Source organism: Sciurus carolinensis, chromosome 1 (genome assembly GCF_902686445.1).
Source record: "Sciurus carolinensis chromosome 1, mSciCar1.2, whole genome shotgun sequence".
Lineage (NCBI taxonomy): Eukaryota > Metazoa > Chordata > Mammalia > Rodentia > Sciuridae > Sciurus > Sciurus carolinensis.
This window is the reverse complement of record NC_062213.1, coordinates 105,046,666-105,059,989: the sequence shown is the minus strand read 5'-3', so window position 1 is coordinate 105,059,989 and position 13,324 is coordinate 105,046,666. Positions and strand designations below refer to the sequence as shown.

Below are 13,324 nucleotides of genomic sequence, written 5' to 3'. Positions count from 1 at the left end.
GGTGCACACATAGTTCTTGCCAGGTGTGATGGCTTACACTTGTCATTCCAGCTTCTGGAGTCTGAGGTAGGAGGATCGCAAGTTCAAGACCAGCCCCAGCAACTTAGGAAGGCCCTGTCTCAAAACTTAAAAAAAAAAAAAAAAAAAGAAAAAGAAAAAGAAAAGGGCTGGGGATGTAGTTCAGTGGTAAAGCATTTCTGGATTCAATCCCCAGTAGCAAATAAATAAAGAAGTAAAGTGTGATAAGAAATCACAGGCTCGTAACCACACCTGTTTTGGCAAAGGAGTGCATCAGAAAGGTTGGCTTGCTAAGTGTGTATGTGCCTGTTCTATGCTGTTGTCAAAAAAAGCAAAGAGGAGAGGCACGTGGTTCAGTTGTCAGGGGGTGGACTCTACCAGTCTCAACCACAGTTCCTTTTACAAGAGCTCAGAACCGCCACAAGGAAACTAATCCCAAAGATGAGCCTCCTGTGTAAACTCTTCGTCAGTTTTCTTCTCATTTTCAACTTTCCCACCAAAGGTAAGTGGGTGTGTGGGTCTTCACAGTCACTGTGAGAAGTTTCTTTGGAGACCCTGAAATAAGCATCAAAGTTCCGCAGTCCAACTTTCCCTGGCAGGGAGCCTGAAGAGTTCAGCGAATGTCTTGCTTTTTATAGGTTCAGTCTCTAAAGACATCAGGATTGTCTGGGGTGCTTTGGATCAAGATATCAACCTGGACATTCCCAGTTTTCAAATGAGCGATGTTATTGATGACATACGATGGGACAAAGAAGGGATCATGGTTGCGCAGTTCAGAAAAGGCAAGAAACCCTCCCGGTATAATGAAACATATGAAATATTAGCAAATGGAACTCTGAAAATTAAGCATCTGAAGAAATATTACAATAATATCTACAACGTAATTATATATAATACGGATGGAAAAAGCGTGCTGGAACAGTCATTCGACTTGAGGATTCTAGGTAAGTCTTCATTCCCTACATTTTTTTTTTTTTCACTCTAACAGGGGTGCTATTTAGCAAGTTGGAAACTAGCCTTTGTAAAATGTCCCCAACCCTGGCCTTGACCTCTGGGGTAGCACTACAGGAAATCCAATGCATCCTTCCTGCCCCAGTGGAGACTCCAGTACTGCGCATGGAGTGGGGGTAGGGTCTACACATGTAGAAATACACCCTCAGTCTATCTGCCCACAGCTCTCTCTTTGGGCAGCTGTGGGGATGTGGAGCTGGGTAAAGAACCTGGAAGAAGGTGGCATTAATCAGAAAGGGGACAGGTGGGCAGAGGAAAAAGGTGTCTATCCCAGGTGAGCAAGGTGTGTGCTGGGAAGCACAGGCTGCTTGGAGACCAGTGAGGAGCCACCTTCAGGCCAGGGTAGCCTGAAGAATCAATATGGCAGAAAAGGGCTGGAAATGATGCATTTAAGGATGAATAGCCCTCGTTTCTGATCTACTCAACAGCACAGCAATTGAGGTGGAAGGTGATTTTTTGCTGATATGTGGAGAAAATACAAATTGTCTGTCTCTGCATGTGCTGAGAGGGTAGGAGTGGCCGGTGATAATGGAGGTGAGACCAACTGGAAAGCTGCTGGTGTAATCCAAGCAAGGTGAACCAGGGCTGCCGGGTGGTTCTTAACGTTGGTTGCACATGCAAATCAACAAGGATGCTGTTAGAAATTACCAGTGCCTGGGTCCCATCCTAGACCACGTAAGTCAGAACTTTTGGCCTGGAGCCCAGGCATCAGTATGTGGTAATGCTCCCCAGGTGGTTCTAGCGAATAGCTGAAGTTGGTAACCACCAGCCTAAACTAAAGGATGTCTGTGGAATGAGAAGAGATGGGTATGCTGAGGGTTGTGTGTGGGGAAGTAGGGGCAATGGGGTGTGGGTGAGAATCAGAAGGAAGAGGAAGGGGAATTGAAATACCTCTGAAGTTGGGGGTCCAGGGGACACTGGGCAGGCAGTGATAAGAAGCGAGAAGAGGAAGCTGCACCAAATCAGCGATTCAGTGAGCAAATAAACATTTCTGTGCTTCACATAGGAAATGTCGTTGCCAGAGGCAGGCCCCCCCGCCCTGCCTAGGGTCAAACCTGGCAGCAGCCTCCTCCCATAGTCCAGAGGCTGCTAGCTCTCCTGCAAACGACCCCTTTCCACGCTTTAGTTCCAGTTTGACTGAAAAGAAGCTTCCAGGAACAGGCAGAGACTAAGAATAGCCTCTGATCATGAACTCTGGGGACTGTGGTGTCTAGAGTCCCACCAGCATGGCTCAGGTGTCCTGTTTGAGCAGGAACCTGCTCAAAGGATCATGCTGGGACAATCACATTTGGGCCACATTTAGTACATGGTGATAATGGCTACCAGATGTCATAGGCTTGCTGACACAATCTTACTTAAAGCTCCCAAGAATCCTGACAGCTAGTAGTTATTATTCCCTTATTATCTATAAGGAAACAGCCTCCGTCAGAGGAAATTTTGTTCACGTTCTCATTGCTCGACAGGAGCAAAGTCTGGATTAAAAACCAGGGGTCCTTTTGGCAAGGATTGGTGACTCCCTCCAACTCCCAATTTGGTTGAGATATCAACATACCATACACGTTGCCCATGTAACATGAAAAATTCAATAACTTTATATATATTCATAGAGCCGAACAGCCATCACCACAATCAACATTTTTGTTACCCTCCCCTGCAAAACCCCTGCTCCCTTTTTAGACAGTGACTTTACTGTGATTTTTGCATGTCAACGTTACACAGCGTCGTTATTCAATTTGTGGTTCAACACCATGACTTGTCATATAATTTTGGCAAGTGTCCTGTCTGGTCTGAGTCTGATTTTCCCTAATATAGTTTAATACAGTTTCCCTAATACAGTATGGGATTAGAAGTGTTTTGGATTTGGGATTTTTTTAAGAGTTTGGAACATTGGCGTAGACATAATGAGATATTTTGGGGTTGTGACCTAAGTCTAAATGTGAAATTCATTTGTTTCATACGCACTTTGTACTGATAGCCCAAAGTAACTTTGTACAGTATTTTAAGTAATTCTGTGAATGAAAAGAAGTTTTGTGATGTGGAATTTTCCACTTATGGCATCATGTCATTGCTCAAAACATTTTGGATTTTAGGGCATTTTGGATTTTGGTTTTGGGGATTAGGGATGCTCCACCTGTATAACTTCAAGGGATATTCAATGAGACAGTGTATAAAAGGTGCCCTGGAGTGCCTGGGACACAGTACCTGTGTGCTCTGTGCTAATGCCTGTCCCCTCTCTTAGTTCCTCGATGCCTTTCACAGCCTCAGGTACCCACCTCTCCATACCGAGATGGGGCTGCTTCTGCTGGCTGAAGAGGCAGTGGAGGGCCCCATATAAGCAGATATCTATGGAGCAGAAGTTAATCCTAGCAGTCCAGAATTAAGGCGTTCTCATCGATGAGCAGCACTTAGCAACTTGCTTCTATTAACCAGGTCATGCCATTTCTAGAAAACAGTGAGGATATGTGCAAAGTTTCACCACTCAAGGCTATTTGTGACTGCATTGTTTAAAAACTAGTATGATACTGCATAGATTGAAAGTCTTTGGCAGTTAGAAACTACGTTAAGTATGCATCAGAATGTGGAGATGCGTATTTATTGATGTTCACGAAAGAATTTTATAATTTTCAGTAAGGGGGGAAAAAGGCAGACTATAAAACCACATAATCCAGTTTTAATTTTTAAAATATTATCTATATATATATATTTATGCGTAGAAAATATCTAGTAAAGATATACATCAAAATATTAAAAGCTGGGCACTGGGGTGCACTCCTGTAATCCTAGCAACTCAGGAGGCTGAGACAGGAGGATCCCATGACCAAGGCCAGACTCAGCAACTTAGTGGGGCTTTAGGTAACTTAGTGAGACCCTGTCTCAAAATAAAAAGGGCTAGGTAATCCTAAAGAAAAAAAAATACTAATAATAATTGACTATGGGTAGTAGAATTGTAGGTAATTTTTTTTGTCTGTTTTAAACTATTTTATATTTTATCAATTTTGACAGTGATTGGATATTACCAATTTGAAGACAGGTAAACACTGTGGACCCTAGACTACTACTCTGTGGTGTGGTGATGTTTCTCCATTTTCTTCTTTCTGGACTACACAGAATCTCAGGATGGGGAGAAATCATTTTTGCATGCCCATATATTGAATCAGAAATGAAGTTTGATTGGCTTGGAAAGTATTTTTGTCCAAAATATAGAGAGGGAGAGAAGTGTTGAACTCTAAGCTGTCTATCTGCGTAATGAACAGAGAGAAAATGAAACAGAAGGTGGCAAGTCTGGGGCAAGGGAGTCAAGGATGAGAAAAAAATAGAAGAGAAGAAAAGAGGTCACCCGGCTAGGGAGAGGAGGACTAGGAGGTGGACCCCTTACCTAAGGCCAAGACTGGGCTGTTTTCTTTTATGAATCAGACTTTAAATATTATCATGTCAGTAAAGGAGAGGTGGGGAATTTACTGTTATGAACATAAGCACCGCTACCAATGATGTGTGCAGGGATTTACCTCATGTCATCCGTTTTGTGATGGGTGGGGAATATTTTTCTTATCATTTTCTCAAAGATGAAGACCAGCAAGGCACAGAGAATGACCAAGCAGCTCTGGGCTGAGAAAGGGCAGAGCCAGGTCTCAGGTTTCCAGACTAGAGCGCTTCCTCTGCAAACCTTGAGCTCCTTATGAACACACATGCCCACCTGGCCTTCTGCTCTCAGGACCCTGGCAAGGGCAGAGTGGATGACCCAGATTCCAGGCTATGGGTGTACCCATTCCTCCAGGGTGAAGTCCCTGGCTGCTCTGGAAGGAAGGCAGGAGGTGGTAACCTTTTAGTTGTACTCCTGAACTTGAACTTGGGGTGGGGAGACTCCTCTTCTGATCTGCCATTTTTTAATGGGCACCCAAAAAGGACTCATTGAATTTCTCAGAGTCTAGGACATACCCTCTGTGATGGGAAGAAAAACATCAGCCTCTCTGTTTTAACAAAATGATACCAAGTAATCCCAGCATCTCAGGAGGCTGAGGCAGGAGGATCGCAGGTTGAAAGCCAACCTCAGCAAAAGCAAGGTGCTAAGCAACTCAGTGAGACCTTGTCTCTAAATAAAATACAAAATGGGGCTGGGGATGTGGCTCAGTGGTCAAGTGCCCCTGAGTTCAATCCCTAGTACCAAAAAACCCCCCCAAACTGCAAAAGAGTACATAAACAATAACTATTATATACTTTTTAACAGTATAATGTATCTAATTACTTACCAGAAGTCAGTTTGTTCTGAATGCTCTACATAAATAAAAAGAAACGATTTTCAAAAATTGCTAGGAAATTTAAAAATTCTTCCCTGGTCTCAAACTGACTCCATGTCCCACTGTCTAAATATTAAAATCAGAAAATTACCTAATAATTGTTGGATTATTGGATTTTTACTTATTTTTAGAGATGGTCTCAAAACCAAAGATCTCTTGGGATTGTAACAGCACAAACCTGACCTGTGAGATAATGAAAGGAACTGACCCTGAATTAAATCTGTATCAAAATGGGAAACGGCTCACTCAAGGTCACCTGAAGGTCATTAGACATCAGTGGACCAACCTGAATGCGGCATTCAAGTGCACGGCGAGCAACAGAGTCAGTGAGGAATCCAGCATGGCAGCTGTCAGCTGTTCAGGTATTGTGGGGGCATTGGTCAGGGTGTACCAAGTTCACAAACACAGCCTGCCAGGCCTGTGGGCACAGTGGCAAGTGCCACTCCTGCCCAGGGCACAGGTGCCTGGGCTGGGAGACAGCTTTGGCTCAGGATGAGAAGTGACAATATACCTCTCCCTCCTGGAAGCCTTCAGGGGAAGCCCTGGAGAAGGGGTGTTCCATGTTACCCACCTTGGGTAACACGATTTGACCCCAGGCAATTGAAAAGATCCTCTCCCAGGAAAAGCAACTGCAGCATTGACAAGGAGGAAGGAGCTGCAGCGATCATGCCATTGCAAACCCCCATTTCCCTCAGGGGAAAACTGACTTGCCCAAGGTCTCTCTGCTCCTAAATACTCCTTTTTTGGAGGAGTCAGGAGTAACGGTAGAAAGCCTATGTGGCAGGAGCAGGGAAAGGGAAAACTTGAGTCAGAGAGGACTGTAGACGTGGTAAGCCAACGCTCCTCCTGCAGCACGGAACACAGCCTGGCCTTGGGATTAACTCCCCAGAGTCTGCAGCCCTTTGAGTCCAATACCTCCCCAGTGTCCAGCTTTTTAGGATCCCCAGCTGGCACTTTTGAGAAGCAGTCTGCTGTAGTGCTCAAGCTCAGGCTTGGAAGTCAGAGGCCTGGACTTCTAGATTCAGCTGTCCAAGTTTAGTCAAATGACCTTGATAGATTCTTTCCCCTCTCTGGGTTTCAGCTTCTGGGTTCGCAAAGGAAATAAGCTCTGTGATCACAGGATTAGATGAGTGGGTTCTTGGACCCATTTCCAGGCTCGTTTCTGTGGGCTATGGGGGTGCCTCAAACTATGGCAGTCCAAGCTTCCCTTGGAGCAGCCTATGAGACAGGAAGAGTGAGTGATCAAAACAAAAGCCACAGTCTTTTTATGACTTCATCTCAGGAATGACGGCCCCTCCCTTCTGCTGAACTTCATTCATTAGAAGTAAGTCCAGCCCACACTCAATCCGAGGGGACTGTGCAGAGGCAGAAATGCCAGGAGGCAGGGGTCACTGGAGGCCATCTGATTGTTGTCCAACCACAGACCTAGACCAGTGTCACTCTGCCCCATTGTGTGTGCCACCACCAGCCATCCTCCCACATCCCCCACTTCAGGAGGCCCTGGGTTGGAGTTGCCAGATTTAGCAAATAAAAATATGGCATACTTCCAAACGTGGCATACTTATACTAAAAAATTATTCTTGTTTATTTGAAATTCAAATTTAACTGACCTGTATTTTATCTGGCAATCCCACCCTTCATATTTATTGTAACTAGATCCCACCAGTATAAAAACGCATGTGTATTGCGGAGGGAGGAAGGGCCACTTTGGGAGAAGGCAGGTGGAGGGCAGCCACATGCATGTGCCTTCCACGATGGGCAGAGCAGGAGCTGGTCCAGGAGGTGGCCCCTGAGGAGATGGGAGGAACGCCTGGGGCAGAAGGGGAGGGAGGGGCTGCCCTCGAAGACCCTAAAAGGGATTTGGACATTTCACTCTAAAAGTTCAAGGCAGAGAGAGCAGTGATCAGATTCTAACCATTTGATCTGAATAAGGTCTATTAAAAGACCAGGCAGAATTAGCAGGTTAGACCCACGAGAAGCACCCCATCCACAAACTCATGCACACAGGACCTCCAAGAGGAAGTGCAGGAGGGAGGTTTGGCTGGATCTAGAGAACCCGAGGACCTGTTGTTGTTGTTGCTTTTGTAAAACAATTTTAAAAATTTTGTTCTTTTTAGTTATACGTGACACAGAGTGTATTTTGACATGCATGGAGGGTAACTTCCCGTTCCTGTGGTTGAACATGATGTGGAGTTACATATGGACTCACATATGGACATAGGAACGTTATTTCTGATTCATTCTACTGCAAGGACCTGTTTTTAAATGATAAACCAAAGCTGCCTCTAGGGCAAGCTGGAATGTCCCCCACAGAGAGCACCACCAGGTGCCAGGGGACGGCACTGGACAGACCTGAGGATGGAACTGTGGAAGGCAAGGGAATGGGCACCCTGCCCCTGGACTCCAAGAGAAAAGAGCTGCTGGCTTCATGGCTCTCCACGTGTCCCCAGCTCCCCCCAGGTCTGCCCTGCCCCACCCGGGACGAACTTGGGCAGTCCTCAACTCAGCAGGAGACAGGAACCCCAAATTCTCTCCTGGCCCAGTTTCACTGGTTTAGGATTCCGGCTGCTTATCTAATGGCTGCTCCTTCATAGGCAGAGCACAGAGAGGTTGTGTAACTGGCAGGCAAAGAACGGATGAGAGAGAGACTACAGGAAGGACAGCCAAGGATGAATAAACCAGCACAGTTTGAAACCCTGCTCAGTTTGGTGTCTGAGCCTCTGTCGGATCCCTGGGGCCCCTCCTGTCTGTGAATAATGGTCTCTTCCTAGGATCTTTTGGCTGCAGAAGTGTTTTTGTGATGCTTGGCTAAGCTCCAGTTTGTTCTCCCAGTGTACCCGTCCCCTGACCCCCAGCCCCAGCTGCTCCTCTTTAACTGCTATTGACTCACAAAGGGCAGATGGCCCAGCACCCCTCCTGGGAAACTGCTACCAGAAACACTAGTGCAAAGAGCACTAGTAAAAGCAAGACCTCACATTTGTGTGCTGTTTTACAGTTTATAAAGCACTTTCACATCCATTATCTGATTGACTTCCAACAGACACCCTGTGATGGTAGGTTTCATTGTTTCCATTTTACAAAGAAGGAAGCAGGCTCAGAGAGGTGGAGTAACTTGTCAAAGGTCACACAGCTCTTGCCTAAAAGAGCTGGACTCAAACTCCATTTCCCTTAACACTGAAGTCTTTGTTTTCCTTATTGCCTTACAGTGACTGAAGTTCTAGGAACTGAAGGCCCTGGCCACTGTTGTTGCTATCTCAGTGAACTTCTCTCATGGGTCTGGGGAAAGTCTGGGAGTGGGTGCTGCTGTGAGGAGAGAGGGCTGGGTTGCTCCAGTGAAATATTTACCCTGAGTGTTTGGAAACTGCCTGACCAAGAGGGTAAGAAAGAATCAGTGCAGGAGGGAAGCCAGAGATGAAGGAACAGGAAAACAGCAGACACAGTGAGACACGAGGCTGCTTAAAGGAACCACTCACAAACATACTGTGTGGCCTCAGGCAACTCATCCTCCCTCTCTGAACCTCATCTTTGAAACCAGAGATTACACTAGATTATCTCTAAACTACTCCAGTCCAAATTTCTGTGATGCTGGGCTGGGGAGGTAGCTCAGGGGCCGACTGCTTGCCTACCATGTGTGAGGACCTGGCTGAGTATCATCCCCAGCACCACCAAGAAAAATTAAAATCAAATCAATCAATCAAAGGTCATGGTGCCCTTTAATGAGTGGGTGCTGATGGACAGGACTTGGTGCATCAACAACCAAGTAGTTCTAGTCTCCAGTTTCCCAGGGATCTTCAGAGAGCACTTACCCCTCGGGCTCTCCCAGGTGTGGACCCAATTCACCACCCTCCTTAAGTTTAGCCTTTTGTGAGCCTGAAAAGTCCCATCAAGCTCTTTTTTATTCCTGAAGTGGGAGACTGGGGTCCTTGGCCAGAGCAATGAAATGGCATCTCTGTCCAGGACCCCTTCCTGCCCCAAGTCCCATGTCTCCTCTCTTGCAGAGAAAGGTCTGAACATCTATATCATCGCTGGTGTTGGTGCAGGAGGCATCCTCTTGGTCTTTGTGTTGCTACTTATTTTCTTTGTCAGCAAGAGGAAAAAACAGAACAGCAGGAGACACGGTGAGCTCGCCCTCTTTTGTGTTACCTCAGGCCGCAGCAAAATCCCCACGGAGTCATCTCAAGGGGATGGCGCCTTGGGTCCACAAAGAAAAGGAGGAGATGGTTTCAGAACGTCAGGGCTGGAACCAGAAGTGATAGCTTGTTCCATTTTGTGGTTAGCTTGAATTCTGAGAGGAAAAAAAAAAAAAAGAATTCTTGGGGCCCACAGTGAGGAGTGTGAGGAGCTACATCCTGGTTGGTATGGTCGGAGTCTCCACTTGAGGCTGCCTGGGTCCGAGGCTGTGTCAGAGAGATGCGAAAGGGCCATACAGCTTCATGTGGGTAGAAAGGTTTGTTTGAAAACATCTCGTCCATCAGCAAACATCTTGTCCTTGAGTGGCCCAATGCCTCTTCAAGACCAAGCTCCTGGGAACACAGGTAAAACCATGTTGGGCCATGAGATACTCACGGGAAAACAGTCGTCCCAAAGAAAGGTAACCGGGGGTGTGGCTCTTGTAGAGTTTTGCCTTTGGGCAAGGCCCTGGGTTCCCTTCCCAGTGCTACAAACAAACCGCCCCCCCCAGACAGGTGGCCGTGCCCCCTTTTCTAACTGACTGTTCAGGAGGGATGTGTTAGGGCTGGGGTGCTATTTTCTTGGGTCAGTCCTGTCTCACAACCCACCAAACATGAAAAAGGTCATGCTCATGAGTGGAGAGCTGGCTCTGGGAATATCCAGGCCACCCAAGGCAGATCACATCAGGGAATGACAGACCAGGTGTCACTGAGGATGCTGGTTTGGGGTGTCAGCCACCAGTTGGACATGCAGCTCGGCAGGCAAGCCCGTGGAGTCCTGTGTCACCTCTCGTTCACAGCAGGACCGCTGCCCCTCACACTGCATCTCTTCCTAGAGCATGCCAGGTCACCTCCACACCAGCTACTTCCGGCACAGCCTGAGAACCTGGTATGCAGCCACCCAGGATCCTCAGGCACTGCACCCTTTGGCATTGGCTTCTTACTTCAGATTTCTTTCCATAGTTCTCCCTCAGCCACCCTCTCGGTGGTCCCCCCTCAGCCCCATGTCTCACCACCCCCCCCCCATGGAGCTGGGTATATCTTTCTAAGTTTAAAACAGTTGCTCGATGTGTCCCCTAGCACCATGGCTTCCTCGGCTCTGTGCCCTGCTCAGGCTGTCTTCCATCTGTTCTCTACAAAGGCCCTTTCTTGTCACGAATGGTCAAAGACCATGCATTCTTCCAAGATGAACCTCACATGTCACCCCAATCTCACCAGGCTGAAATGACCAACCCGATAATTAACTCATGCTGAAGTTGCTTTTGCCAGAAACTAAGTTTCATATTTTGCACTTACTATCCCACCCAGCCTCCAGAGATCTTGGGACAGAAATCTCTATCACATGTGAGACAGTGTGGGCTCAGTGAGGTTAGATTCTTTGCCTCAAGTTCTGTGGCCGGGAAACTGAGTCAGGAACTGGGGGAGGCAAGGAGCCCAGGGTACAAACTTTAAGGAGGTGCTCATCTTTCTCTTGCATGCCCCCAGAGTGGGCACCTCCTTCAATCCCACACCCCACGTGCCTCTTTGTCTCACCCTAGTCCCAAGCCTGGGTTGAGTAACCAGGAGATGCAGGTGAAGGAAAGGGACGATGAGCCTGGAGGAACTCTTGGGAGCAGGTGCGGCAGCTGCTGGAGTGGACGTGCTGGGGACCTGCAGTTCTGCTCTGATCAGGCAGGTCGCACACAGCCACAACTGGTTTGTCTGTCCAGACCTGCCCAAGAGCTTAGCCACTTGGCCACAACCTACTCCCCATCTGGGGATTGTGGCTCTTTGCACCTCTCTGGTGGCCCTGTGCATTCTTGGAGACTGAGATTGTGATTTGCTGTCCTGGTTCATCTCACTTGATTTTAGACTTCCTGAGGACAGTGTGTTTGAGTCCTGATTGCCCCTTAGTAATAGTGCCTAACACCTAGAAGATCAGCAATAAGTGTAGGAGGAGCAAATGAATGACAAGCAGGACAAACAGACCAATAACAAATGACAGCCTAAGCTTGTCACGGGGGATGAAGCAGGGCTGCCCACCTCCCCATACCCCAGAACTAGGATGGAGGGTCCAGGTCTTCTCCATAGCCTCACAATCATAACCTCAGTCACCTCTGTGCACCAAAGATGGCAGAGAGGATGCATCCTGTTCTTTTGGGGCCCTTCTGTCTATGTGCTTAGAACACACAGCCACTCAGATACGAAAACCACATTATCTGACTTTGAGTGTTCACATTCAAAGTCGCCTGATGTTTGTGTTTCCAGCAGCCAGAGGAGGCTGACTGGACTGGCATCATCTGCCTGCAGGTACAGGTGATGCACAGAGGGACTATGCTTCCCAAGCCACAAGTCCCATAAAGATGCAAGAGATCATTAATTTACCCCAGGGGGAATCAACTCCTGCCTGCCTCTGCAGCCTGTGAGAATGGTCTTACATGTGGGACTGGAATACCTAACTCATAGCCTGGAGACAAGAGGGGCCAGCAGAGCCCTCCAGGTCTACAGCAGCTGAGTAATATTGCAGATTTCCTCTGTGACTTGAAAACAGTATGGGAACTTCTGATTAGTCCTGGGCCTGTCTTCATGGACTGAAGTCACACAAAGCAGAAAATCCCAAAGGGTGCGGGGAAGAAGAATCTTTCCCTTCTCAGCCCAAGAGGATGGGTCTTGGGCATAAATTTCCAAGGAGCTAGTCAATTTCTGAGGACTAAAAACCCCCTTGTGTGTGCTCCAATCTGTTGCCAGAATGTAGGTTGCCTGACAACAGACTGGGCAAAAGGCATATCCATATAGAAACCCGTCAGAAGGAATGTAACTCCTCTGAGATGACTGATTCCCCGACAACAGACTGATCCTAAGGTTTGCTGTCATGACCCAATGTCTAGGACGTACCAGCACTAGGCAGACTTGGGTCTGAGTGCTGTCTCCTCTCTGGAGCAAGCACCAAGCTCTCCGTACTAGGTGTCGTTTCCCTCTGGGTCCCCGAATTCTCCAAAGCTCTGGGGTCTCCCTCCAGCTTGGTCAGCATTTCTGATTCCCCCACAAGACTGTGAGCTTTGAGAGCTCTGAGAACATAGCTCTTCCCCCGCTTCCTCTTGGCTTCCTCCAAAAGCAGATAGCAGGGTGCCTTGCCTCTAAGAGGCGTTCCATAGTTATGTGGATCACATCTTGCCAGAATGAGCTCTTGAGTGATTTTGTTGTTGCAGATGAGGAGCTGGAGGTAAGAACCCACAGAACAACCTCTGAAGGCAGTAGCCAAAAGCCCAGCCAAATCCCCACCTCACCTCCTCAAAATCCAGCGGCCTCCCAACCTCCTCCACCACCTGGTCATCGCTCCCAGACACCTGCTCATCGTCCCCAGACACCTGCTCATCGTCCCTTGCCTCCTGGTCACCGTGTCCAGCACCAGCAGCAGAAGAGGACGCCCCCATCGAGTACGCAGGTTCGCCAGCAGAGAGGCCCTCCCCTCCCTAGACCTCGAGTTCAACCAAAACCTCCCTGTGGAGTGGCAGAAAATTCATCATCCCCTTCCTCTAATTTCCAATAAAAAGGCTGTTTGGATTTCTTAGCTCCAGATGTGCATGTCCACTTTTCCATCAAGTGTTTGCTACGTGTAAGACTTTATCGCCTCCCAGGACTTGCAGGCCACTGTCCTGCAGGCACTTTCTAACTCAGCCATGTAGTTGAAGATTCACGGCCTCCTCATAGATCTCTGTCACACCAGGAAGAGAGAAACCATGAGTGTGTGATTGTGGGGATGATTCGTGACAGCACAAAAATCTTGGCGATCTCATCTCCCTCTCAGATCCCATTCAGATGCAATATGCCAGGTGGTCACTGGGCTTGTGT

The 13,324-nt window shown here is 47.7% G+C and overlaps 1 protein-coding gene across 2 annotated transcripts; it reads left to right on the top strand.

Annotated features, from left to right (window-relative positions):
- The first annotated feature begins 388 nt into the window (after window positions 1-388).
- Cd2 (CD2 molecule) lies at window positions 389-13,043 on the top strand. Of its 2 annotated transcripts, XM_047557898.1 has the most exons (5): window positions 389-520; window positions 657-962; window positions 5,456-5,686; window positions 9,323-9,442; window positions 12,682-13,043. In XM_047557898.1, exons 1-5 carry the CDS (start codon window positions 460-462, stop codon window positions 13,020-13,022), a joined length of 1,059 nt encoding a protein of 352 aa, XP_047413854.1. In that variant the 5' UTR covers window positions 389-459; the 3' UTR covers window positions 13,023-13,043. The 2 variants fall into 2 exon arrangements, with proteins under 2 accessions (XP_047413854.1, XP_047413860.1); XM_047557904.1 differs by lacking the exon at window positions 9,323-9,442.
- Window positions 13,044-13,324: the final 281 nt, after the last annotated feature.